This window comes from Coturnix japonica, chromosome 7 (assembly GCF_001577835.2).
Source record: "Coturnix japonica isolate 7356 chromosome 7, Coturnix japonica 2.1, whole genome shotgun sequence".
NCBI classification, from domain to species: Eukaryota; Metazoa; Chordata; class Aves; order Galliformes; family Phasianidae; genus Coturnix; species Coturnix japonica.
The window spans coordinates 24,281,066-24,308,517 of record NC_029522.1 but is presented as its reverse complement, the minus strand read 5'-3'; the positions used below and the strand labels follow the sequence as shown (position 1 = coordinate 24,308,517).

At 51.8% G+C, this 27,452-nt stretch overlaps 2 protein-coding genes across 10 annotated transcripts in view; both read right to left on the bottom strand.

Annotated features, from left to right (window-relative positions):
* The window catches only part of TTLL4 (tubulin tyrosine ligase like 4), an 18,862-nt gene extending 2,657 nt beyond the window's left edge, over positions 1 to 16,205 (bottom strand). For 2 of the 7 annotated variants that reach the window (XM_015868943.2, XM_015868950.2), the window contains exons 1-13: positions 11,634 to 15,259; positions 10,236 to 10,360; positions 9,921 to 10,031; positions 8,886 to 8,962; positions 8,288 to 8,482; positions 8,124 to 8,206; positions 7,576 to 7,704; positions 6,987 to 7,115; positions 5,662 to 5,760; positions 4,963 to 5,097; positions 4,176 to 4,301; positions 2,259 to 2,361; positions 1,458 to 1,668 (exon numbers count right to left, since the gene is read on the bottom strand). In XM_015868943.2, the coding sequence (XP_015724429.1) occupies positions 1,458 to 1,668; positions 2,259 to 2,361; positions 4,176 to 4,301; positions 4,963 to 5,097; positions 5,662 to 5,760; positions 6,987 to 7,115; positions 7,576 to 7,704; positions 8,124 to 8,206; positions 8,288 to 8,482; positions 8,886 to 8,962; positions 9,921 to 10,031; positions 10,236 to 10,360; positions 11,634 to 12,928 (2,818 nt within the window). In that variant the 5' untranslated portion in view covers positions 12,929 to 15,259. Of the gene's footprint in view, positions 1 to 1,457; positions 1,669 to 2,258; positions 2,362 to 4,175; positions 4,302 to 4,962; positions 5,098 to 5,661; positions 5,761 to 6,986; positions 7,116 to 7,575; positions 7,705 to 8,123; positions 8,207 to 8,287; positions 8,483 to 8,885; positions 8,963 to 9,920; positions 10,032 to 10,235; positions 10,361 to 11,633; positions 15,260 to 15,469 lie in introns of those variants that run through there. The other 5 variants (XM_015868948.2, XM_015868949.2, XM_015868946.2 and 2 more) reach the window with 5 other exon arrangements.
* Positions 15,384 to 27,452, bottom strand: STK36 (serine/threonine kinase 36). Of its 3 annotated transcripts, XR_001556644.2 has the most exons (27): positions 27,345 to 27,452; positions 26,777 to 26,917; positions 25,877 to 25,954; positions 25,384 to 25,514; positions 24,890 to 25,139; positions 24,621 to 24,714; positions 24,212 to 24,381; positions 23,809 to 24,011; positions 23,608 to 23,734; positions 23,353 to 23,496; positions 22,901 to 23,080; positions 22,582 to 22,676; positions 22,193 to 22,298; positions 21,599 to 21,740; positions 21,183 to 21,310; positions 20,394 to 20,498; positions 20,085 to 20,183; positions 19,773 to 19,867; positions 19,381 to 19,444; positions 19,090 to 19,200; positions 18,873 to 18,947; positions 18,327 to 18,480; positions 17,934 to 18,081; positions 17,659 to 17,818; positions 16,769 to 17,509; positions 15,784 to 16,692; positions 15,384 to 15,652 (listed from the first exon to the last, which is right to left on the bottom strand). XR_001556644.2 is itself a non-coding variant. In XM_015868940.2 (26 exons), the coding sequence occupies exons 1-26, from the start codon at positions 27,426 to 27,428 to the stop codon at positions 16,546 to 16,548; spliced, it is 3,972 nt and encodes a 1,323-aa protein (XP_015724426.1). In that variant the 5' UTR covers positions 27,429 to 27,452; the 3' UTR covers positions 15,692 to 16,545. The 3 variants fall into 3 exon arrangements, 2 of the variants coding, with proteins under 2 accessions (XP_015724426.1, XP_015724427.1); XM_015868940.2 differs by lacking the exon at positions 15,384 to 15,652 and having other exon boundaries at positions 15,692 to 16,692; XM_015868941.2 differs by lacking the exon at positions 15,384 to 15,652 and having other exon boundaries at positions 15,692 to 16,692; positions 22,582 to 22,673.

The following is a 27,452-nucleotide window of genomic DNA, read 5'->3' as shown; positions in this document are numbered from 1 at the left end:
CACAGATGAGGCTAAGGTGCCTTGAGATTCATGAACCAGCAGAGCAGTGACCAGGAACTTGATGCTCTCCAGCTGGGGTTACTGTGCTTTGTTATATGATACCAGCTCTGGCTATAGGAGGAACCCCTTGCTTCCCAAACTGTGCTCCCCAGTGACCTTTCAGCATGCCCCAGGACCCTGGAAAAAAACCATGTGTTGGGGATTGAGAGGAGCAGGACAGCTGGGCAGCCCTGCTCCAGCTCTGGGCACCAGACAAAGCTCTGAACTTGCTGGCCAGGGAGAGATGAGGGCTGTGAGAAACGAGTGTGAAAGCGAAGGGGGCAGAGGCTGGGTTTTGCTCATAAAGGGCAGCAAAGGGGTAGAGCTGTTTGCAGGGCTGCCAAGAGGATGCTGGAGCACTAAGCCAGGGCTCAGTCTGAGTAGCAGAATTCTGGGCAGCACTTCAGTGAAGACGATGACAGGGTCTTTCTTCCAACTGACAGAAGAGCATCCAGAAAAGGCATTAGCGAGGTAAAGAATGACACATGCTGACAGCACAGCTGGAGAGGGCTACGAGGTTATTATCTCTGTGAAAGACAGTTACTGACCCCTTTGATATTAGCTTAAACACCACTGAAGAGTGACAAAAGCTTTTCCTCCCAACCCCCCCCACCCCATTTTTTAATTATTTGTTTTCTGTTTTGTTTTTTTGGGGGGGCTGTGCAGTAGGTAAAGTCACATTAGGAGCACATACAGTTGTCTCAGTAGAGGGTTGGCTCCTTCAGAAACCACTCCAGCTAAGGCTTGAAGGAGAACTCTGAACCACAGGCTCTCTGTGTTCTCTAACATCTCACACCACAACTCGGTTTTGTTTCCTGAACAGCCCCTCCTACTGCCCTGATGAGGATCGCTCTGAGTAGGAAGGAAATGTTCTGGCCCAGCAAACTTCACTAAAAGACGCTTTTTGTTGGAATAACTGAGGTGTCCTGGAAAAGTGGAGATAAGAGCCAGATTTCCTGTGTTTCAGATAAATGCTCCTTTCTCCTGCCTACGTGCTGGCGCTATTTCATACATTAGAACGCAGCAGTAGACTCACCAAACAGGCCTAATTTTGCCTTCACAAAGCACCTGTAAGGGACAAACCCCAGTGACTCAAGCTGTTCCTTCCTCAAAAGAAGGCATGGTATGGAATAAGAGGCCAGTTGCAGGGTGAAGGCAGAATCCAGGCTGCTTTAGCTGCGGACTAGGATATCCTAAGTAACCTGGAAATGCTTGATTGTGCTGGTAAACACAGCACCAGATCTTTGATCAACTCAGAATAAGCATTTGAAGTATTCTGAGAAGGGAATATATTTCCTAAGGGTAACGTGGAGGCAGGCAGCTCCTTCTCAAAATGCATAGGTCAAAAGTCTCCCACAGCCTCAGGCAGGCAGCCTGCCTGACTCAGGTAACTGTGCCAGCTCTCAGATGGTGGTTACCTTTGTGTTTATTCAAGTAGTACTTGAGCTCCCACTGGGTCACCAGGATGTTGAAGTACCGAGGCTGCTCGAAGAAGTGCAGGTAGCGCATGGAGATGTGAGTGGGAAACACCCTCTGAAACTGCCCACGCCGGGAATACTCATCTTCTGTTTCCACCAGGATACGAACATCATCCGGGGTCAGGAAGTCCAAGACAGAAGAATAAAAATCCTGCAGACAAGAGCATCTCAGAGTCAGGGAAAAGTGAACTATGTTTTTCCAGTTCCCTTTTCTACCTCCCCCCTCTGCAAACCCTTCCAGGAAGAGGCCTCCCCAAGCCTGAGATCTCTGGGACACGGACCACTTGCAAAACGAAGGAATCTAAACATCAGTGGTGCTGAGAGCTGATGAGAACCCCCCACTTCTGCCACTCAGCCTCTGCTACAGAGCCTGTCATGCTGCACACAAGGGAAGTGTCCCAGCTAAACTGCTTACAGTCAACCGGCAAATGCAGTGAGAGCTGCACAGAAGGGCATACTAAGGACAGCGCTCAGACCCTATCTGGGCACCTGTGGGTACTGTATCCCACCAGCACATGTCCACTTCAATGCAAATACGAGTCAGGGCAGCAATAGTTGAAGCAAAGCTGCCTTATTTCTACAACCCTGCAACCTGTTGAAGCCCAGGTGCCCCCCCACCATCTGGGTGTCTCCACACAAAGGACCAGCCAGGAAATGGGACTGAAACAGATTTGGAATTGTTTGAGACAGTGGCTTGGCAGTACTCTGGCAGTTTCAGTACCATTGACTGTTGTATCATACCTGGTCAGGTACCTTCTGTGTCAAGTAATAGGCCTTCTTCAACTTCTCTGCTGTGAAACACTCAGAGCGTGGTCTGGTTTTCCCCTTCAAAGCATTGCCCCGACTGGGAATACAAAAAGGCAGTAGAATATTTAAGTAATCAAAGCAAAGTCCTGATGTCGCAAGGCTCCTCTCAGCATGAAGCCCTCAGGATAATGCCATAAAAGAGAGAATGCTTCCTCCAAGGACTTCACTATTTCTGGGATCAGTAATGCATCCCCAGCCTTAAGCATCAGTGTGGGGATCCATGTAGGATGAGAGTAAGGCAACAAGGAAGATCCTGGCAGCTGCTTGCTCTGGCCCTATAGCGCTCGCTCACTGAAAACATTAACAATCACCTCCTGCCCACATGGAATGAAAAAGGGCCAGAAATGCACTGTGACCTGATTCAGCGTACTCGAAGCCTGGATGGATCTCAGGTTTATATCCCACCTGAGATGCAGCTCCCTACAAATACACCAGGCCTGGGTATACTTCTAATCAGTACAAAGAATGGGGAACACTGGGGGATTAATGCATTCATGCATAATCCAAGAATTCCCAATACTCAAAGGCATCTCCGGTTCCATATACTATGGGAAACCCTGGCCTTTTGTACGATCTGACCAGCAAGCATCTGAATTATTCTAAGCACCCAAATGAACCAATCGAGGATGCCAGAGGCTGGGAGATACTTGCCCAACACCTTTTAACACTTATATCAACACAGCTAACTTGTTCTGCTGCCACAACGATGATTAGTAGCGCAGAGATCCAAACAGAGCCCTGAGGCTGCACTGCATGGTTCTTGGGAACACATAAATGTACTGGAATTGTGCCCACATCCAAAACAAACAAACAAGCAAAACCTCTCTCACATCCTTTCTAGGGCAGGAGATACAGTTAAGCAAGCCTGTCCTTGGATGCAGGAACTCTGGTAATGCATCATCTGAACCACGTTAAGGATCTGGTTAATCCTCCGCAGTTTCCTCCAAGGGCACCTGCCCTTCATCACCTCAGTCGCAAGCTGCAAATGAGCCTGTGATCAAAGTGCCACAGATGAGCTGGCGAAAGCTCCCTGGGCTGGAATGGGCCCATGCTCCAAGCCTCTCCTCTCTGCTGAAGGCACAGAGCAGGCAGAGGGCAGGAGTCCCATCTACTTTTGTGCCCAGACATCACTGTGTACTGGTGCTAAACCCAGAAAGCTGTCCCTTCAGCAGTGTACGCATAGCAACCACTCTGCTGCAGAGCGGGGCTGGTTCCTTTTCCCACAGCACAAGGTCTGAAACCAGTAAAATCCCAAGCTGTGGAGAAGGAAAGGGGCTTGGAAATGCTCAGAAATCAGCTTTATGCAAAAAAAAATAATTCATCTTCTGCAAGACAAGACTGTACACCCACAACCACAGGTCTACCTCCTCTGACACCTGTAATTCTGTCTAAGGAACAGACTGCTCTATCCTTTGCAAAATAACAGGTGCTCTTCTTGCTCAAGTCGGCAGCATGTCAGCTCTGGGGGATGGGGTAAGCAGATCCAGCCCCAACACAGCCAGCCAGCCCTCAAAGCAGATGGAGAGGCAGTGCAGCTCAGCATCATGCTAGTTCTGGCAGAGGGAAAGGAGGACTTGACTAACTGCAGAGCAAGCATGAATTACCCTGGCCTGCTCTCCCTTCCAACTATGGACTTGTAAATCAGGCATAAATCCTTCCTTGAGGAGACTGCAGGAACCAGATACCCAGGCAATAACGCAAGTCCCTCAGACATCCAACTGAAGGACTAGCAAGCACAGGCTCTCAAAGTATAGAAACCAGTATCTGTTGCATTGAGTGCACCCCCCAATGAAACCCTCCAAGAGAAAAGCTTGCTTTGCCCTTCTGCCCTGAAAAGAAAATGGGGCTGACCTGCAGGTGGAATCAGGACTTAAGGCTACGCTGTCTGCGCTGGGCAGAACAAAGCCAGCAAGGTTAAGCAGGTCCCGGATCATCTGGCCCTTGATGCTCACGTCCAGAGGGGAGCTGGAGTGAAGGCTGAAGGAAAGAAACATCACAGCAGTCTGAGTGATGGAACAGAGGTTCTGAGCCCCATGGCTCTGAGGTCACTCCCTTTGGAGTGTCCCTCAGGACTCCCCACCACAAATGGTTTGTTCATGTCCCTCCACCCAGAAGGTTACTGGAAATTGGCAGATCCACCCCTAGAGCCCAGCCTGTGATCCCTACTATGCCCGGCTCGTGCCCATCCAACTCTGACAGGCAGGACAGGCTGTGCCCAGGCACACCACAGCTCCCAGCCCCACCTGAATAGCTGAGACCACATGGCCAGGTGGAGCTGGGGAACAAGCAAGAGAGGAATGAATGGTGCATGAAGCAGCAGAGCTGCCAAGCACTTCTGCCCACACAAAGAAATCTCTGCCATCACCCATTCCTTACATGACACATTCCTTCTTTTCTTTTTTTTTTTAAATGTACTATTCCCTGGCTCTAGCTGAGGCATGCCCAGCACAGGCTTCTGAGCTATGGATGGATGCTGCTTTTGTAGACAGGGAGGACTTTGATTCCTGCAATTAGGAGCAGGAGTCTTCAAAGCAATCTTTCAGTGCAGGGGACAACGTAGGCCAGATCTACTTTATAGTAAAAGAAAGTCTGATGCCCACTGGCCCAGAGACAGACTTTGAAGGAAAAGCTGCTTTACCTTGGGGAAATGTTGACCTCTAAGATCCAGGGCTTGAGGTTTTCATCCAGCATGATATCAAACCCAAAGAGCTCATGGCAACAGTATGGCCGCCGCACATACATCTTCATCAGGCTGTTCACATACGGCTCAGATCTGCAAGCAAAGAGAAAACGCTCATTTCTAACAGACAGGCAGCAGAGACCTGACTGTTCACAGCACACTGCCAACTCAGAGAGTGCACTCAGCCACATACTGTGGGAATGCATGGGCTGAAAGACCAAAGCCATCACGCAAGCTGCTGCTGCACTGCGTATGAATCCAATATCAGATCCTGAACAACCCCCCTGTCAGACAGGATCCACTTCTGAATAGAAGATTCAGCTAGCACCAAGGGACCTTTATTTTGAAGCATCCTGCACAAGTGATGCAGTGGGTGCAAGCTGGGCAGGGTACCATGTATACTACACCCTCTTGGTCCTCCCCCCTGCACTGTAGGTGGATCCAGGAAGTATCAGGTCTATTCATGTCTTGCAGCTACAGCAGCAAGAACACAGCTAAGAGGACATGATAAAGGATTTAGAGAGATAGACTGAAGCCAGCAGTGGTGGCAGCACTCAGATTAAGAGCCAAAGGACCAGACTAGGAGGGGCTGAAAAGACAGAGGGGCCAGGGGTGCACCCTTCAGCCAGAAGCAGAGCAAGGGGCACCAGGACTCACGCAATTATGGTTTTGATAACGATGTCCTTAATCTTCTCCCAGATGGCCTCGCTGTTAACTCCTTTCTGTTTCAGGTAATTCCATAGAGCTTTGAGCGACCTGGGAGGCAGAAAGCAAAAGACGTGGTTTTGTATCCCCTGCTGCCCTGCCAGGTAAGTGAAAACGGCAGGGCTCTTAGCAAGAAGCTAAGGGATGTATCTCCACTTCTCCTGACCACAGCATCCTTCTACCATTCTCAAACCACTCCACTCCTGGTTGCAATTCTCCCAATCCTGGCCCCTGTTCCTGCAGGACCAAGCTACCAGAACCATAAATCTGTCATAGACTTGCTTCAGTACTGGAGTAGTAAGTCCCAAATTAGCACATGAACATGGTACGTCAGCTCCAGATCTTCTCTTCCCTCCCCCTTCATGTCCTTAGCAAACCCTCCCTTCCTGCAGGCCTTCCTCTGTAGTGCTGTGAAGCAGCTCACCAGGAATCCATCAGGACCCCCAAAAGCCATTTAGTTACAGCCATTTCACTGAAGCTTTCAGGGTGGAGAATTTTTTTTCATAAATGTGGCAAGAAGGATGGTAGGGGAAGAGTGTTTGTGCTTTTATAGGAGTTTCCCACATCACACCAAGCACTGCAAGTTACCCTGACACTAAGCCAAGGATGCTCAGATGTTGCTTAAATGAGACTGTGTGGCTAATGGCCAGGAATCCAAAGGTCAGGCTTCCTGCACACAAGACGGAGTTGATTACAGCCACTCATCTTTAATGTGGGAGCAGCCAGTTTTGACTTGCATGGTGGTACCAAAAAACACACGAACTCAGTCCCACAGGATTTCAAATGCTGGGGACAGCAGACCCTTCTCAACGTACCCGCAGAGGAACAGACTACTGAGCAGCAGGTCTACGCATAAGAATGCAATTTTATTACACCAAATCACTCTCCACAGCTCCCTTTGAAGTGAAAAACGCCAGCCCAGGCCCACAAATTGAGAACTCTATCCTGCACTATTTTTAAAAGAGTTTAAACATCACTGTGGAATCAGAGACAAGTGCCTAACTACTTGGATCAGTCCATCAATGGGACCACAGGGAACAGAAACTTTTTGCAGGACCTCAGCCTTCTTCTGAAACGACCAAAAGCAGCACCACAGTTCCTCAACATCATGTCCTGATAATTAAAATTACTCTGCTATCCCCATTTCCCCTGGCAGGAGCAGATGATACAGAAAACACCTTCCAGTTCTGGGTAGTGATACTGAAAAAAGGCTGACTTAACAGAGAACAGAAAGAGCTGACCCCGTGCATTGACAGATCCCTCCTCACAGAACCTACCACTTGTGTCCCTGGCACGCAGTCGCAGTCTCATCCAAGTTGGATTTGTACTTGGCGTTTTTCTTGTTCACGCTGTAATTGGTCAAGTGCACAAACTTGTTGCTGAGGCTCTTCATTGAGGAGGAGTACCTGGAGGAAATGGCAGCAGCACAAGCAGTCTGAGCTTGAACGGGTTGCCTCCTGGCCCACAGTGCAAGCAGTTCTGTTCTCAGACACCACCTTTCTGTCTGACTGCACATCAGCTCTGCTGCTGCCCTTTCCCAGGGAGCCTGGAACAAGGCTGCCTCCACAATTTCTGTCCCACAGACCCAGAGCTGGGAGGACAAAGGATGAGGCACAGAACAGGCTGCAATCCCACCTTCACAGTCATAAAAGACCAGAGCATTGGGAAAGGTGGATTAGCAAAACATCATGTTTTCCTTCTGCCTGCAGTGAACCTGTGCGTTTCAAGACTGCTCCTTCAAGCAAGCTAGAGCTCTGAGCATCCACTATACATAGTGTGACTGCCTCCTGCCCAAGCTGAGGTGGGTGCCAGAGCCACAACTGGCTGAACAAGGAAAACCCCCTGTACCACTGTTGTACAACGTACTTGCAGCTGGCGAAGCGAACCAATCCATCCTCAAACATGTAGACTCTGAGGGGATCATAACAAGTGACATACACGTAAATCCTCAGGTCAAACTTCCTCCCATCAATGAGGTAGGGTTTGTGCAAATACCTGCAAAAGAAGCAAGCAGCAGCAGAGTTACCACTTCTGCATGCAAGAGCACCTCCTGGCACCACCTCAGAAGGCTCGGCAAAAACAGGCATCAACTTGGAGATGGGGTGAAACCTTTTTGCACAGCACTTCCAATCTAAGTGCAGTGCAGTCAAAATGAGAGCGAGGAAAGATCTCCCACACAGTTTATACCCAAGACCTTAAAACTTTACAGAGAAATAGCAGCATCCCAGTAAACCCAGCTACAGCTGCCAGAGCCACACTTCCAGCAGCACCATTATGCTCAGCCTGTAGAGGTGTCCAGACACAAAACAGATGCTTCTGCTCTGCTGGGTAGTGACAACTGTCCAGATCTGGTCTGAGACAAGACACTAGGAGGTCCCAGGCTGCCTGTCAACTTTGCTTTCTTTTTCACTCACCTCTGTACAAGCAGTGGCCTCCTTTTAGGCAGCTGGTTCCATTTGTGGATAACCTGGATGCCGACGCCTCTTGCTGATGCCGGCTATAAAACAAACAAGAATAGATCAGATCTTCTCCTTGCAGCTATGCTGGGATAGGGTGCCGAGTGCTGCTTTTCCCTTACTGGTTTCACAATCCATCTCTGGTGGTTAGCTCCTTCCTTCCATGCTTTCCTGAGTAATTTGATGTCCTGGGGCAGGATGAAGGACTGGGGGAAGAAATTAAACTCCTTCTTCCCACAACGAGTTCGCATCTTCAACAGGTTGCGCCACAGACAGTCCTTTCTCCCAATTTGAAATGAACCAGGGAAGTGGTTTAGCTGAAAAGGAACCCAGATCCTGTGAGATGCCCCTGCCTCTCCACATCACCCCCTGGCCAGGGGATACATCCTCTCTGAACCCAGCACTGGCTCAGCTCTACCAGTGGAAGGATTACATCGAACAACAATAACTGTGGTTAGACAAAGCCACAAGTGAAGACAGCTTAACTACAGCCTTGGTCTGTGCAGGATTCATGCTCACAGCAGAGACGTTCACACAGTTCCTATGTGTGTCTGCCTCTTGGGCTCATCTCCCAGAACAGAAATACCAGCTGCCATACAGCTAAAGTGACACTGCAAGGACAGCCTGCACAGCAAACACCTGGCCCTGAAGAGAAGGCACCCAAACTGCTCCCAGCACTCTCCACACACGTAAAGGAAGTCAGCACAAAACGTCTCCTACCTTCTGGTGCTCCCTGATGGCTCTGAAGCCAGGGGACTTCATGTGCTGGCCCCAACAACCCAGCCAGTCATAGCTTTCTATAGGAAAAAACAATAATCCGTGACTGAGTACCCTGCCATCCACAACACCCTCTCAACCCAAAAGCATCCTGGAGCTAGCAGAAGGGTGCCAGGGATAGCACGCAGCAAGAGCACAAAGCAGTCACAGTGGCACTGCAAAGCTTCCAAGCCAAGGGCTGTGAGAGGGATATGACCCCCCCGAGGGGTCATATGCCCACAAGAAGGATTGGTGCAAGGATCTGGGCAGAGCGAGAGGAACAGATTTAATCCCCAAACACCCTTACCTTCCTGTTTTCCAGCAGGAGAGTGAAGCAGTTAGCTAACCAGCTCTGCCCTGCAGAGGGATGTGTAGGATTGCGAGATATTCTATGCCTTGGTCTGCCCTACATGTCTCATTATAGCCTCAAAATGAACTGGGCAGACATCTCCTGATACACACAGGAGTCCTGTTAATACCATTAGGAGATCACATGCCAGAGTACAGATCACAACTGTGAACACTCAGTGTGTCCCCAGCCCTCCCCTACACGTCTCTTCAGTACCAAGATCCCAACTCAGTGAATTCCCCAGTTACAGTCACAGTGAAGGACAGCTTCTTCCTCAGTACACAGGGACAAGGGGCAGCGGTGTTGGTGCAGGCACCAGAAGAGTGTTAACCTCCTCAGAGTGCCAGCACCACCTAGAGGCACAGCTCAAGCATCCAAAGTGCAGCTCTACTGCCCCACACAATGCTCCAGATAGGCAAGGAATACATCCTTGTGGTTTATACTAGTGACAAGCCAAGAGGGAGACTGGGTTCTGCCTGGACTCCATAAGTGCATGCTGGACAGGCAGAAGCAGGAACACAGCATCCTGCAGCACCAAGCCTATATCATTCCTGTTCTGCTCTTCACAAGCAGTCTGCCTTCTCACGCCCACGAGCTAGAGGCGAGGGAGGACACGACGTATCAGATGATGCCAGCCTCCCACAACTTACTTTCGCTGACTTTGAAGTGAGATCTCTTAATGGTTTCCTTCACGATATCCGGCGTGACCGCGCACATTTTCCATCGCAGCAGCTTCCTCTGCTCCAAAGGCAGTTTTTCCACTAAGAAGACCAAAAGTTAATGACAGAAGGAAACCAAACGCAATATCTTGATTAGAAACAACACTTCCTATGTTCTGCTGCACAGCCACCGGGCCTGCAGGGAGGGTTTGTAATCCTCTTTATGGAACTAGCATGCAACGTAAAACAACAGCCAGAGGAGATCCAGGATGCTGGAACGTGGCATAGCAACACATCCCAGCTCACCTCTCTCATCTCGAGTACTGAAGTAGATGGTTGGAAGCACGTTAGGGAATAAACTGCAGACAAGAGCTGGTTTGAGCACTTTCTCCTGATCTTCAGTGGGCTGGGACAGGCACTCGAAACGTTTCCTAGGAGAGATGAAGCAGGATGCAGCTGGATAAAGGTGAAAACAGCATGGGGAGCACCTACACGTGCAGTCACACGGAGGCTGGTTTACATCTCAACATCCATCAATGCATATGTATACTCAGACGCTGCACTGTCTGTAATCGCCACACAGCAATGAAATGAGCTTCTGGTGCCTTTGCAGGAATATATTTAAAGGAGGGTAGTAAATGCAGTGACAAGGGGACACCAATGCCACAGACAGGAGATGGGGCAAAAACTGCCTGTCAAGCAGGAAAAGAGAGTCCTCAGGAGAAGGTTACGACCCCAAAAGGACCATTGACTGTCAAGAAACCTACAATGAATCAGTAGTGCAGAGAACTGGAAACAGCAGACAAAATGGAGTCACATCACATTGACAGAGTCTCCTGCACTGCCCCTTGCCTCACTGAAGGCAAAATGCAGCAGTGGGGCTGGAGATCAGAGAATGGAAGAGATGAGCCTGAAGGGAAGCTGGGGTGTTTCCTAAGTGTTTTATTTCTATACAGCCTTCTCTTTTTTTTTCCTTCAATACCAGTATTGGCAATTAAAAGTTTATTAAACAGCAATAAATTATATTGATTTTTGTAATTCCTTGGCACAGATCTGGTTTTAGTCCACAGCACATCAGATGGCTCCAGAAGGAGCCTTGATCCTGCTATCAGGAATTTGCATCACTGTAATGTGGTACAAGCAGTGGGCGTAAAAGCCAGTAACCAGTCTGCAAAGACAAGGGGTGGAGTTTGCAACAAATAAGCATGCCAAGCATTATCTCCTCCTGTGTTTTGCAGGGAGTTTGTTACACAACAAACCCTATAACCTGGTCCACAGGAACATGGGCTAGAGATTGTAACACAGACACCTTTGAGTTGTTGTAACGCAATGTAATCCAATAAACCTAACCCAGCAACTGCCTATGGCAGTGAAATTAAGACCCCTGTTTTGCTGTGGTAGATGCACCCTCAGCACTCTACAGGCTGCTGTCTGTAGCTCTGGTCTTCAGGAAGCCCATTCTGGTTGGGAAGCTGACTGTCGTCTTCATTCCATTCCCCCATGTGCTACAGCTCTCTTCTGACACCAAGACAAAGATGCCAAGCTGCAGTGCACTATTTAGAGCTATTAACCTGGATACAAGAGCCACAGAGCCACTAGATGACACGCCAGTGACAGAGGAAGCATTTGAGTCACCTGCAGGAGGGAAGAGAGCAAACAACCCCACCTCCCTGCAGCTTCACTCATCCCCCATGCTCTACTCACTTAGGCTTTTTTGGGAGCACCGCATAGGCACACTTCTCCTTTTCTTCCAGTTGGATGCTGGACATCTGAGTGGCCACTTCAGAGATGGCAGCAAGCTGTGGAGGCTCCGCTCCGGCTCCCTGCTCACTGCTATGCAGGGTCGTTGTGCCTGTGAGCTGGCAGTTGGAACTGAGGCTGGGAGAGCTGGCACGGGAGGCCTGCAGATGAACACTGACCCGTTTAGTGCAGACGACAGCACCATCGGTGCCTATAAGGCTTGAGTCACCATTAAGGCAATGGCTGCCCATCTCCAAGTTCAGGGGAGCAATGGTTTCCTCTGGTGTGAGTTGTGCTGTGATGTGATGCCCCGACCTGTCCCTATTGGACAGGGTGCCCGCATTCCTAAGGCCAGAGCTTTTGACTTCATGTCCAAAGCCACTGCAGGTGGCAGTCTGTCCAACCAGCTGCTGCACAGCTGCTGTGAGACTGATCTTGGGCTCGGCCTCACACAAGCTGTGCACCTTCCTATCAGCATCCCCCAGTGGCCAAGAGCATTGCTTATTCCTGAGGGTCACACTGCTGGGCACAAGGGTCAGTGAGGAGATAGAGGTTTGTTCCTGGTCACTGCTTTGCACTGCAGGGCTACGGAAAAAGCAGTCTCCATCAGCCTTGGAGTGTGGCCATGTGATGATGGGAAAACTGGGGGTGTTCTTCAGCTTCTTTACTCCTGGTGACTGCAGCAAAGGCACTTTAGCACTGCTTGGCTGTAGGAAAGAGTGGCTGTGGAGCACTGGTCTGCAGGAGCTGGAAGCCTGCTGAGGGCAAGCTGAGCCCAAGCAGCGGGCAGAGCCTTTCAGCCCAGACCCTGCATGCTCCTCAGGTAGTGCAGGTGGCAGGAAGGGCTCCATCAGCAAGGAAGACATTGCCCTTCCCGGGACAGAGCTGGTGTCCTGGGAGGTCTGGAAAGGAAAGTGGTAGGGTTTGGCTTTCAGACAGGAGCGCTGATAGAGCAGCGTGCTCCCACACAGCTCTGGGCAGGGCTGGGCACTTTCACTTGGATGCGACGGGCACGGTGATGGAGGGTACAAGAAGCAGGATTGTTGTAAAAGGATCCCTGAGGGCAGCGGGATACGATCCTGGTGGGCATCCATGTGCTGCCCTTCCAAAGTCCAGATGGGTTTTGCCTGCTGCTGAGGGGTGAGGCACCACACTTGGCGCTGTTGTTCTCGCTCTGCTGGAGGGGGCTCGGTCCTGAGGCCAAAGCTCTCCTCCTGCCTGGGACCCAGGTTATTGTGTTGTGGTCCTGCTGAGGCCATGTAGAGCCATAGAACGAGGCAAGAGCAAATCTGTAATCTACTGCAGCATCTTCACTGGCCTGAAACAAGATGACCACATGAAACAGGTGACTTGAGCAGCGCATCTGCTTTCCTCCTTACCCCACAGCTCTGCCACAGCAAAGCTGGCCCCCCGCAGGATGTCTCTGCATCACTGGACTTAAAGAGCCAGGCCCAACTCTGCTGCCAGGAGGGCACCAAGTGGCACAAAAACCCATGTCCCTCCACCTGCCAAGGCTTCCCAAAGGTCCCTCTGGGCCAGACCATAGCAAAGGAAGAGCTGGCATCTCACTTGACACCAGAGGACATGGAGGACAACTATAAAGGGCCCTGGGAAAAGTCCTGTGCACTCCTCCAACACACACGCATTCTTCTTAATCACAGCCCTACATAAAAGCCTCTTGCAAGAAGCAGCCAGCAGACAAAATGCTGCACAGTTCTCAGTGCCCTAAATCCTCCTCAAACGACTGCACTACACCTGTATGATTCTTTTTGCCTGGGGAGAAGAGAAGGAAAAAACAGAGCTCGTGCCAGATATTTGTCTTGCTTTAACTCATGCCTGGAGGGCCCCTGGATACAGCCGCGATAAGAAACTGCTTTCAAGCTTAATGAAAAACACACCCAAAAAAAAGTAGTGAAAGGTAAGCAGAGCATTAACCATCCCCCCACTCCCTTCATTTTCTTGCATAGCACACACTCCTTTGTCACCTGAAAATCAAGCGTGGGCTGCAGCACTTGAAATGGAGCTCCCAGACCAGAAGTGTTGCTCTGCAGCACTATAAAAGCAATTCAGGTCCACTAAAGGGCTTGGCCAGGCTCACCCCTACCTTGCACATGCTCCCAATCTCCCATACGTGTTGTTCATACAGCATCTCGACCAGATGCTGTATGAGATGGAAACATACCACACAGAACCCTACAGGAGCCACTACCCCATCAGAACGTATAGAAAGGCTCAGCTCCATGCTCAGAGCTGTGGGTGAGCAGCGCCACCTCCAGAAGGCAGCAGGGGAACCACCAGCATCCCGCTAACCTGAAGACTCTTTGCTCCGGCCCCATGGGCACAACAGCACTCACCAAAGCACTCCTGCAGGAGCTGCACGTGCCCTCCTGAACTGGGTTGTGCTGTGTTACCCGATCGCTGTGCAGCGAGCAGCCCGGCCGTGCTGTGACATTCACTGTGATTAGCACAGGGCACAGAGGCTGCGTTCAGATGCTGCCACCTGCTCGGCTCGAGTTCCCCCAGTAAACAAGTGTATGAGCTTGGCACCCGCCAAACAAGCGCGCTCAAACCCCAAAGTGACCCCAGCGCACCAGGAAAACTGATGTGAAATCCTAAAATTAAAACATCAAGAGGTTAATGGAGGCGTCCCCAGCATCCTAACTTGCTAGGGACTCTTAGTGAAAGGTCACCATGCCTTGCTAGCAGCTTGGCCATGCGTGCCCACCCAGCAGGAGCCACCTGCACTTCATCCCTCCAGGCTTTGCAGCTATGCCCGCCTCATCTCAGTATAAAAATAAAAGTGATTTGTCCTGATAGAGCTGTAACAAGGGATTTAACGAGCACTGGAGGCTTATACAGCGGTACAACAGCAGGACAAGATGCATCAGCCTGATAGGAAAGCAGTAGACGTTCAAGCAATGGGCACACTCAAGCAATGGGCATTAAGCCTCTGCCCAGAAGTCCTCTGCTCTGGGTGACATTAAGGACAGCTCAGTGAGGCATCTAATGAACATCCAGAAGCAGCAGAAGGGATGCAAGTATTCTCAGGTACCAGGCAGTGGGTATTATAGGACAGCAGCTGTCATAGCCCCATGGCCCTGGGCAGCACCACGTCACTGCTGGGCACCCTTCAGTGAGGCTTCCCCTTTCCATTTCACTCACCTGTGCCTGTGACAGGGGTCTGGCCAGGAAGATCACAGCTCGGTGCAGCCACTGGTTCTGCCAGCTTAGCCCTATGGCAAAGGGCAGCAGTCCCCACTGGCAACAGCAGCACAACATTTGGAAGTTTTATTGTGGAAACATGAGCTGGGAAAAGCCCTGCTCTGCTCCCAGGGTGAATTGGCAAGGGTTGGAAGTCCAACCCAAACATCATTACTGGTAATTAATGGATTTTGGCTTGGGCTTATTAACACGCAATAAATAAAGAGGCCAAGGTTGTCACCATTATGGTGACTGTAAAGCTGAATAACTGTGAGCAGGTGCAGCTATCACCTTTTATTACCACGCTGCCTGCTCAGGACGTCAGCTGGAGCACGGCCACAGCCCTCAGGACTCACACAGCACAGGGACTCCAGCTCTGTGTGCCCCACTGAGAGGCAGCAGTGGAGCAGAGCTCCTCCAGCCCTACCCTTGGGTTCCTATAGCAGAGCTGCTTCTAGAGTAAGGACGAGCCCCAAAGAGCCCAGGCACAAAGCAAGGCTCTGACACGTGAGATTCAACAGGAAGGTTATTTTAAACTCAGCCGTGGTGACACGCTTAAAATAACAAGAGCTTGCGAATGCATGGGGCTGCGAGCTGACCTGATAACGTGCTGTCAGCCTCACGCATCCAAAAGTCACAGGAGAGGAAAGGAAACCAAGTCAGATGTGAAACCAAGTCAGATCTTTACAGTTAGAAAGGATCGAGGGTTTGTTTCCCCCCTAAGGGAGATGTGAGGTCACACCACATCCCTCACTCGAAGCTCCACAGCATTCCATTAATGCCTGAAGGAAAGAGTTAAGAACAACACAACACAAACAGGATTGAAAGCCAACACCCGTTTCATAAGGACCTATTCAGCTTCAGAATTAAAAGCTTTCAACAAAAAAACCAAACGGCGATTTACTGTGAGTACCTGAGCTGCTGGAATGGCCGGTAACACGATGCAGACTCATGTTCTAACAGCCTCAATGAAGCGAGCTCTCATTGAATCGCCCCTTTAACCCGACCCGGAGCTCACAGCCGCACAATGCACACACCCATAGGGACAGCGGGCACCGAGAGCTGGGCCCAGCCAAGGCCTCACCCCAGGGCACAAGCTGCAGGCCGCGACGGAGGCCTTACCGGGGGGGGAGGCCTTAAAGCGGGAGCCCCGCTGATAAAAGGGGCCGTGAGGTGGGACACCGGCACGTGTGCCCGCTGCTCACCGGTACCGGCGCTGTGTGTTCGGCCCGTACTCACCGCCCGCCGTTACCATAGGGATCCCGGCCGGCACCGCGCTCACAACGTGACCGCGCGTCCCGGCAGCCCGGCGTGCACCGCGCCCCGCGCCCGCAGCGCCCCCTGGCGGCCGTGCGGGGAACTGCAGGCGGGGCGGATGAGACGGGCCCTAATGACGGCCGGGTCCACATCGCAGACACGGGCTGCACGTGGGAAGGGTCCTGCGGTATAATGGCCCAGTGTGACGTGTCTAAGCAGTCATTTCTAAGCTGTCATACGCAGCCTGGGCTTGTAACAGCAGCATGTGGAAGGTGCCATCGTCCTCAGAGCCCCCTGTGGGCGCTGGGGTCACAAGGAGTGTTTCTATCACAGTGCATTAAGGTGACTGACTGCTGGCTCCCAGCAGCACAGGGCGCAGTGCAGGCACACGTAGCTTGCAGGGACTCACTGCGCTCCCTCAGGTGCTCTGCAGAGGTGTGAGGAGCCGGATGAGCTTCTGGCAGTGCCGTGCAGATGAAGGCCGGGGGCTGCCCCCAGCTACAGGCCAGGAATTGCTATTGGCCAGTGCAGCCAGCTGGTCACCGGCCCCGAGGGACTGCAGCACCTGTGGGCAGAGCACAGCAATCAGTCAACCCCGCACATCCCCTCAATGCCACCATAGTAGGGGTGAGGGCAGGTACCTGCTGTATCCCAGGGTGCTGGCTGACGGCACGCAGAGCCATGAGCGCTCCCTCCCGCACTCTGGCTTGTGGGTCCCTGCAGGCCACCTCCAGGAGGATGTGTGGGGCCCTGCTCTCAATGAGCAGCTCCCCAAGCCCTGCTGAGCGCCGGCCCAAGTTGCCCAGGGCTGAGGCTGCATTGCAGCGTGTCTTGGCTTGATGGTCTCTCAGCAGCTGTGTCAGCCTGGGCACAGCCCTGCCCAGAGTCCCGGCTGGGGAGGACTCGTGATAAGCAGCGTTACCCACCGCAAAGCTGGCTGCCTTGCGCACGGCATCGTCCTCATCAGCCAGGCACAGCAGCAGGCTCTCCAGTAAGCCAGGTTGGTTCTGCAGCACCTGGGGAAAGCTGTGACGGAACAGGTTGCCCAGCAGATAGCAGGTTTTGGCCCGTATGGGGTGTTCTTTGTGGCTGAGTAGGTGGGTCAGTGCCTGGTAAGACATATCTGAACCCCCTAAAATCCTCTGGAGAAAGGGCAGGTGCTCTGGACAGGTCCGAGCCACGTGAGTCAAGAGAGACAGGAGATCAGTTGTGAGCGTGAGGCTGCCTGAAAACAAGACAGTACTCAGGTAGGCAATGATGTGCTCTGAGGCGGCAGCCTCCCTCGCTACTTGGTCTGTGACCTGCTCATCGGACACAACAAGGCGGCATAAGAGGCTCATGGGAAGCTCGGTGTCTGAGAAAGGCAGATGGTGACAGCAGACCTAAGGAGAAAAGAGACACAGTAGTGGGGGCTGTATGGCACAAGTGTCGTCCCCATGTGGGCACAAACAGCAGTGCCAGCATGGGCTGTAATGTAGGGAATTGTGTCCAGAATATGGAGGGGAAGATAAATGTGGGGGTAGAAGGGTACCTGCAGTAGCTGCAGAGGGATCTGGGAGTCTCTTACTGCCTCGATGACTAATGCTATGGTGTTTCCATCCACGTCCAGGGCAAAAGGAAAACAGAGGAGTTGGCAGGCCTGAATCACTACAGCCGGGATGAGCTCAGCCTCTCCGTTCTCCCCTGCTTGTCTGAATTTGTTAGAGAGACCGGGCTTAATGCAGAGATTATGAGAGGGGAAAAAAGGAGGTAAAGAAACAAAATATCAGCTGTTGAGCACTGCTCACTTCAGCCTTTCCAACTCACGTCATTGCCAGACACGCCAGGAAGCGAGGGGACAGCAGTGTCTTCAGCATCACCATGAAGACGCCATGGGACTGGGTGAGATGAGGCAGGCACCGGTGGGTCTCACGAGTGAAGATGAAAAGGGCCAGGCTTAAGAAAAGCAGTGTGCCTGCAGGAGGAACAGCATGGCAGAGAGGCAAAATTAGGGAAGACTTTTTTAGTCTCCTCTCTTCTGTCTCCTTGTGCTGCATAGAGCCCTCACTGTCTGGAGGAGGTCAACAACCCTCAAGAACATCCCCTGAGCCCTCTGGCCCTAAGGATCAGATGCTAACGAGAACATTGATGCAAGTAAGCCTGGGGGCAGGATGCAGAGCAGAGAACAGGACAGATGCCTTTTTTGCCCACAGCTCCTACCTTGAGGGGAGAGCAGGCTCCAGTCTGGCTCTGCTCCTGGGCTGTTTCCTTCCAGCGCTGCCCCACCACCCATGCAAAGCACTGCAGAAACACAATGCCACACCACACTCCACAACTCTGAGGCAGCAAAGCTCTGCTCCACAGTCGCATCTTCCTACATGTAGGGAGAAAAGCATTAAGAGGCTTCCAGGCTGTTCTCCAGGGTTCCAGTTCATGACCCTAAAAGCCCCATGGTCCCAGGAAGGGCAGGGCTGGATGGCCGAAAGAGTACAGGGGGAACCAAGCAACCTGGCAGCCCTCCTGCCCCTGCTGATGGTGCCAGTCTCAGGGCATTTCTGCTCTCTCCCACTGTGATACATCCATGAATCACTCCTCTCTGCCCATCATCCTCCCATCAACCCCCCTGGGCTCCACAAACAACCCTAGGTGACATACATGGGGTTGCACAGTTCAGCCAAAGCTCTACTATTTCCTGTTTTTCCCACCCACTCCACACTCTGCATCCCAACACCCAGTCCAGGCAAAAGGAGAAAGGCAGGCTGGTACCTGTGCAAGTAGCTTCAGCAGGAGGAAAATGATCCCATCATAGAGACCAGCACCCATAGGCAAGGAGAAGTGCAGCTGTAAGAGAATGTGGGACAGGTTGGATCTGAGCACTGCTCTGAGCACCAGACCCCATACTCTTCTGACCCCGTCTTTGCCTGCAAACCTTTGTATTGGGGCAACGGCAAGGCCCCTCTGCTCCTCAGGCCCTAATCCATACCTCAGCAGGCTCCATCATTGCGTTTGTCACTGCTGGTAAGATTTCTTTTCCTTCAAGTGCCACAGGCACCCCACGCTGATCAAGCTGCGTCAGGATGAACGCTGCAGCGCCCTGTGGGAGCAGACAGAGCTCAGCACCTTTAGACTTGCCTACCTACTCTTAATCCATTAGACCAGGGCAAGGACAGATCAGTTGCACCCACCCCATCATGAGTAAGCAACAGTAAGACCCAAGTGGGATGTGGGACTCTGCAGAATTCCTCACAGTACTTCTGGCAGGATGGACACTTACCACAACAGAGATGACAGGAGACTGAGTAAGCAGATCCCGGGCCAGAGTAACCACCTCCTCAAGCCTGAAACAAGGGAACCAGAGGAGAGACACTGACAGTTAAGCCCTCCTCACAATACTATATTTCCAGGCTTCTATATCCAACTGAGCAGAAGCATTCAAATACTCCCAAGGATGGGAAGAAACCATTTTGCAGGAGGACAAGTGATTCCTGATTCACAAAGGTTTCTTGCCCATTCTGGGTCCCTAGTGCATCCCCAGCATCCATCTAGGTGTCAGAATCAGAGGGATCAGCAGCACCAGAAGCCTAGCTCTAAGTAGGGTGTAGGGCAGAGGCTTGTACAGGACAGGGAACACTCCTACCTTACCCACAGATAAAAGCTGGTGCTTACCTGGAAGGAGAGACCTGGGGCTGCAGGGTAAGCAGGGCCAGCAAGCATAGGGAGCCCTCACAGGCCACCCTCTGAGTCACTTCTGCCATGGGGACCTGCCAAGAGAACAGGAGTCAAAGGGAACAGAAAGACTGGAAGGGGAGGAGAGAATGCTTCTGAAACATGGAAGAAAAACAATTGCACTCCACAGACTGAGCTCCATCACACTCTTTTCTTCCCACAACACCCAGCCTGATGTAAGCAGCACCCAAAGAAATCGGTCACGGTTGCCTGCACTCCTACCCAATCACAAGAGCCACAGTGAAGTTCTACCTTGCTCTTTGAGAGCTGCATGAGGAAATCAAATACTTGCTGGCTCCTCCCCAGGTGCTGGCACAGATTCGGGCTGGCATAGCAGCCAGTGTAGAGGATCTGCAAGTCAGAAGGGAAAGCTGTATAGCTGCCCAGGTGACAGACACATAGTGATCAAGCCCATCCTAGTCACACTCCATGGCTAATTACTCAAGAAGACCAGAGATAATAAGGCCTGAATCTACAGCTCCCACTTCCCCAAGCTCCTAATCCCAGACCAAGAGACCAGATACCTCTGGGAACAGCCAGATAAATGGATGATGTCATTACCTTGAGAACATTCAAGGAACAATTTGGGTGCTCCAGCCTCCCCAGCAGCTTCCCAAGCTGATGGCTCTCTCCATCCATAAGCTTTCCAGCAATCTCCTGAGCAACCTGTAGAAATCAGCCTGTTATACACTTCAGGCACCTGAAGCATTGCACAGACTAAGAAGTTCCATACTAGCAACAGATTAACAGAAGACATTGTTTCCTACACAGCAGTGCCTGCTTTCATGCAGACATGCTCATCTGCCATGACCCAGCACTGCTGTGATACACAGTCCCTAAACTGACAGGAGTAAGGTAAGATTCCTGCTCTGCTTCTTTCCACATTGACTTAGAGTTGAACTCAATTACTCTATTCTTGTTTTCCCTCTTATTCAGTTTCATTTGATTTCAGATTTTCTACAGTTCATATCACAAACTTAAAAGAATCCTTTGCATTTCTCTGTTATCTACTCTTATTTAGCCCTTCCCTATGTCAGGCCCTACACATGAGTCTTAATTGACTCAGGAGTCCTTAGACTCATTTACTTAATGGCTAACACAAGGCAGGTGGGAACCATAAAGGGCTGAACCCACAGTTCCCCCTCCCCTGTGTTCCTAACCCCAGTCCTTAGACTCTTGAGGGTCAGCTCTCAGATCAGGTGTAGCCACCTGTAAATTATAGCCCCTCTGCCAACAAACTCAGAGGACCCCAACCCTACATTCTACTGCTGAAAAAAAGATTCTCCTGTAAAGGGCTATTGCTCCCATGGAGACCACACATCTTTGCCCTGCAAAGAGAAGTGGCCTGACCTGCTGCTTAGCTTTCCAACAGCTGCTCTGTGTTGGGGGGATGCTGCAGGCAGCTGCCAGTACAGCTGTACAAAGGTCTGCCACACACTGTCTCTGGTCATGAGCTGACTTGGCCTCCATTGCGGCACCTGCAAAGGACAGAGCTCAGTACACATGCCCTAAAGGTGAGGGGTGCTTAGGAACAGCAGGATAGAGCTGGAGGCCAACAGATGTTTGGGTGATGAGAAGGGTGAGATCTGCAATTCAGGGAGAGGAGAGCCCCGGGTGGCAGATGTTTGAGCGATCTGGGCAGATAAGCTCAGCCAGCTTCTCCTGCCAACAGCATTCAGTGCTCTGATAGAGCTCAAGGGCTTGAAGGAGAAGGAAAACCTACTGGGAAGCCCTGGGAGAAAGTGGTAAACCGCTATTAGTGCTACCTTGAAGAGCAGGTTGCTCAGAGATCAATCCCTGAAGGAGTCTGTCCAACAGGGGCTCATTCTCTTCTCGTAGGCTGGCATAGAAAGGGACAGAGATAGAGGAGCACATCGCATCCAGGCTCTCACAGAGCAGAGTAAAGCACTGCAGGAGACACAAAGGTTGCTGTTACTGCAGATAGAAAGTGGGAGGGTAGAGACAAACAATCATGGAGGAAACTAGGGGGGAAACAACAGAGATGGGAGAAGAACACTTGTGCTTGAGCTTCAGGGACCAACGTCTCCTCTCCAGCCACTCAAATCCCACTGTTACTGTATAGGAGCCATGTGCTAGCTGAGAGAAGGGTGCTGATGAAAGCACAGCCAAGAAAGGTGTCCCCCAGAGAGGTTCTTCTTGCACGTGATCCACCCTGTGTCCCTTTCCCCCACAAAAAAAAAAAAAAAAAACCAACAAAAAACCAACAATGGCCCTGACAAGAATGCATCAGGCTACATAGCTTAGAGCAGGCTGCGTTCCCTGCTAACACATGCACCCAAGCCCACAGCTTTGGTCAGGGGAGGACAGAATGGGGAATAGGGAGACAGGGACATTCTTACCAGGAGGCTTTGCTGGCAGAGTCTCATCTCACTGTCAGCTGGCTCAGCCAGAAGATCCGGCAGCAGGGATAGGAAATAGTTGGCACTCTCCTGGAAGGTCTGTAGGCTTGGGGAGGCAGCAAGTGCAAAAGAGAACAGATAAACATAGTCACTGAATATGAGGACAGGATCTGATCAGCTCCTTACAGCCCTGGCTGCAAAGGGCAAGTGGCACAATTGGACTCATCAGTTATGCCTTCCCGTGTTAGCCCCATGGAAAGTATTTATCTGTAAGTACTGTGATGTTTGTCATGATGCTTCCCCACATAACAGCATCTCCTTCCTGCCTACTTCTTGACTGTCCCTACTGTGGCCACAAGAGACCTCAGAGTGCACCACATTGCCCCTACCTGTCCTGCCCACTCTTCTCCAGGCTGCGTTCGCTACTGAAGTAACCTGTGGTCACCATGATGAGGTCTGTCAGCACTGCAATACACCAGGGCTGCTGCAAGAAGCAGAAAGAAACATGAAGTGGCAGCAATTGTCAGGCTGGCAGGCAGACACCACTGCAGCAGGATCCTTCCTTGCCAAGATCTTTCTCCTTCTAAACAGGGCCTGGAAGAGACACTGGTGCTGTGAACCAGTTCCAGCAGGACACAGAGACCTGTGACAACACAGGCACACTGCAGGACTGAGGGAGCCCCAGTCTGCCTGGGGTTCCACACCCACCTGCTTGGTTCTGCCACTCTCCAGTATCTGCTTGGCCAGATGCAGCAAGGACAATGGCACATTCAGCTCTTGGCAAAAGAGGTTCAGCAGCTCAGAGTCACAGCGGGTAGCCAGGAGATTTCCCACAACACGAAGCACAGAACGGAGATGGGAGGCTCCCTCAAGCATCCCTTCCAGCACCTGGGCAGCAAGAAGCCAAAAAGACTCATTCAGCAGCACTTATGGCCTCTCCATCAGCCATGTGGCTGCCTCCCAGCCTCTAAGGCAAGGGACAACAGTGGAACAGATGACAAATTGTGTGAGGCAGCTCTGATTCTTGGGGAAGCAGCAGGACTCCTTGCTAGCTGAAGCAAGGGGATCTCCCAGTGCTCCCAACCCAATCCCAGGAAAGAAGGCAGCATCCATGTCCCAGCCTCAGTCAGCTGGACAAGCCTTGTGACAAGCTCACTCACTTGCTGAGCAGATTCTGCAAGCCGGGCTTGGACACGGTGCCGGAAGGCTGAGTCCCTCAGGAGGCTCAGAGGTGTGCTCAGCTGCATGGCCAAGGGCTCTGTGGCCTCGATCAGGTGCTGCCACTCCTCATCACTCCCCAGCTCCTGACCACGGAGAAGAGAAAGCTGGTGCCAAAGATCCTGCCTGCCCCAGAGTCTATGTATCACGCCCTAGGGAGCGGGCCCTCATGTCCTTATCACAGGACACCGTCTTACCTCACTCTCCAGGTCCACAGCCTCAATGCTTTGCCTGCCCTCAAGCTCTGCTCTGCCAACACCAAGCTGCAGAGGTGCTTCTGGCTGGGGAAACTCCCGCTCATAATCTTGTGTGATGCTGTGCTCCCTGGCCAAGGAAACAGCCCAGTCAATGAGCTACCCCACTTTCCTCTCTTTTTCCCAGTCCCAACCTTCCCTCACCGTGGGCTGGGAGGAGGCTCCTCCAGTTGCCACTCTGACATGCTGTTCTTTCCTTGCAGGACACCTGAGTTCTTCTCTTGGAAGGATGCTGGTAGCTCCTTCCCCTCCTCAAGAGCTGCCTTTCCAAACGCTTCTCTGGGTTTATGTCTGGTGTGTCCTTTGCCAGAGTCCTTCATAGATGGAGTCTTTGCCTTCAGCTGCCCCTGGTAGATGGCAGAGAAGTTTGGTCAGGGCAGACTCAGTGAGAAGAGTTGCACCACACCAACGGCCCCACAATCCTGCCTCATATGTGGCCATTACACCAGCCTGGCCCACCTCCTGTCTTTCCCCTTGGTCCCATTTAAGAGCCCCTCTTTTGACATAACCATGGGTGCAGTCCAGAGAATCCCACGCTTTTCTCCACCTTTTTCTGTGCCTCCTCAGCCATCTTCTGCCGAGCCTTTCTCAGGATCCTGGACTGACCACTCCTAGGGGCCAGGGAATGGGCTTGCTGCTCTTTCAGGGCCTGTAGCTCTGGGGACAGCTTGGTGGTGAAGGGGTTTGAAATCCCATGCTCTTCTGTGTCATCAATCACTGAGAAGGCAGGAGCAGAATTTCAGCAGATCTTTCTTGAGACACAGGGAGAGCAACCAGCTCCGCAATGCCAGGAGAATCCTGAGGGACCCAGAGCAACCCCAGGGGCAGGAGCTAGGGGTTAGTGGTCAGTGCAAACTATGAGGAAGGAGGCAAAGACCAGGGTAGGAAAAAAAAGAATGGTAGGGTGGTATTCCCAGTCTCCAGGCAATAAGAAGGGGAAATGATCTGGTACGCACCAGTCACCCGTCCAGCAACAAAGGGGTGGGAGAGCAGCTCTGGCCATGACAAGCGCTGGCGAGGGTCCTTCATTAGCAGCCCCTGCAGGAAGCTCTACAAGGCAGCACAGTGCCAAGGACAGACACCACACATGCAAAAAACAAACAAACAAAAATGAATACAGTGCTCCCACTAGTCTCCCACAGAAAGAGCACTCAGGACTCCTGGGTTCTTTGGCTCACCCTGAGAAACACTTGGACTGGTGCTAAGACAAGGCTTTGCTCCTTACCTTGAAGGTTGGGCTTATGGCCTTAGGCCACTTGACAGGGTCCTTGACAATGAGGCTGACAAGCTGGAAGATGCTGCTTGTGTAGAAGGGAGGTTTGCCTGTGAACAGCTCATACAGGATGCAGCCCACAGACCACAGGTCTGCTGTGTGGTCATACGGCCGCTCCTCCACCAGCTCAGGGGACATGTACAGTGGAGTGCCCTTGATGGAAGTCAGCACCATGGTGTGGATGCTCATGGCACGTGCAAACCTGCTCAGAGCAAAACACAGGTGGACATTTCAGGCTAGAGCAGCCACTGCAGCTCCCAAGGAGACCCCGCGAGTCATCAATATCCTGTCCCTTCTGGAGCCCCAAATTCCCTACCCCTGCTAACCCCTGAATATGTGCAGAATGCAAGTCCCCTTCCACACCTCCCCTTCTCGTCTACAGCTCCAGGACACCCCTTGGAAGCCCCAAGCCTACACACCCATCTTAGCTGGTCACCCATACGCACCCAAAGTCACAGAGCTTGATGACACCATCTTTGCCCAGCAGGATGTTCTGGGGTTTCATGTCACGGTGCAAGATGCGGTGGGAGTGTAGGTAATAGAGAGCAGAGACCAGCTGGGCAGCTATGATCTGCACCTGCCAGAGACACAGGAGCTTCATTCCAGTACCCCAACTCTTGCCCTTGCCTTGTCTGGGGCAGGGACCAGCCCCAGCCTTGAGCCAGCAGCCCCTCCCTGGCAGAGGAGTGAGCCAAAGGCTGAGGCAGCAGCCATGTGTTGTGGCTCTTACAGAAGGAACAGGGAGGTCGAGGTCTATGGGACCACTATAACACACTGCCTGCAATCCGGCTGCCTTTTCATCCCCTTCAAAAACTCTGCCAGCCAAAGCTTCAAAGACACCTTCACCCCCTTGACGTATCCACTCTAACAGCAGAACCCTCTGCCTGCTGAAAAACCCTGTTCGCTCCATCCTGCAGTAAAGCCTATATGGCCAGTCACCTGGTCCTCGGGCAAACTGCCATCATCCTCCAGGATCTGGAATAGCTCTCCCTCTGCGTAGTCAGTCACCATCACCACCTGGAAGAAGGAGCAGCGTGAAGGCATTAAGCACACCCCCAGACACATCCCTGCTGAACCTTTAAGCTCTACTTATCCAGAGCACTGTAAGGTGGAATGATACAAAGATGGTAACGGAGATTCAAAAGGTTATTTATGAAGAAAAACGTCACCAATATGTATGGCTCCACTGGGAAATGCTGAGGCAATCTCCACCAGGGAGCAATCTCTAAGAGACGCTGCCTTAGTGGTGGTCAGCCCTTAAATGAGGTCTAGAGGAGGTGGAGTCAAGCTTCACCCCTTCTGGGAGCACAGCTAAATTACTCTCAACTGTGCTCCCACACCTGACCCGACACTTGGCTCAGCTGATTAATCAGAGGTTCAGGCTGTGATTACCAATGTCCCATATAAACACGCAGCAGAAGTCAGGGAAGTGTAAAGGAACAGGATAAGCATATAATGGTATTTCTGAGCCCAGTGGTAGAATCACTCCCTTGAGCATATTTTTTATCTACTGCCCAATTACTGGAGGGCTCAGACAAATATCAATCATTAGGCCGGGTCACAATCCTAAGTCTATTCCCTCATAAGGTCTCTCCGTGTCCATAGAGCAGGAGTTCCCAATTAAACCACCTGAGGGAGTAGAATACCTGGTGGCAGGTCTGCAGCACTCAACAAGAGTGGAGATACAGCTGGGCACTGAAAAAACCTGGTTAGATAGAAATGCTGCTAGAGCCCTGGAATATTGTCACCAGCATCTCCTGAGGCAGAGGTGACAGCAGATGACAGCCCACGCCCCCACCCCACCAAGCAAAAGTACCTGCCCTGCACGGGTCCCATTACCTCTTTATCAGTCTCAAAGCTGTCGAGCATCTGGATGATGTTAGGATGACGGAGACCTCTCATAATCTCAATTTCCCGCTGCAGATTCTTCAGCTCCTTCTCAGACCGCCCCACCTTGGGGATGAATTTCAGAGCCACCACCTTCCAAAGCAAAGCTGGGATCAGAGCAGTGTCCTGCCCGCGTTGGCAGGGGCTGCATTTAACCCAAGCGGGACTCATTATTTTCTAGGTGAACACACAGAACAAGACACGTTCATAGGGCCGGAGCAAGGAGTATAAGTACTCAGTACTCAGTACCTGAGCTGTGTGAGCAGGACTACAGGCTGTCTTCTAAAGGAAGAGATTATTGCCCTTTTCTTATTACTTTTAGGCTACAGTGGCCATTTTTTGGTCCAGAAGTGCACTGACAAACAGGAGCGGTCCTAGCTGGGGCACCAGGGTAGCAAGGTGGCTGATAACAGGGCATACAAGCTGAAACTGGGGGGGCTGAGCTTTATTAACCCGGTGTCTGGCAGGAGGCTTCTAAGATAGAGCCGGGCTCTTTATAGAGACCCATCTCTCTCCTCACCTGGGCGCTGCACCTCCGCCGCCCCTTGTACACCCGTCCGAAGGAGCCTTCTCCGATCACCTCCAGCACATGGTACCTCTCCATGGCGGAGCTCCGGGGTCGGGCCGA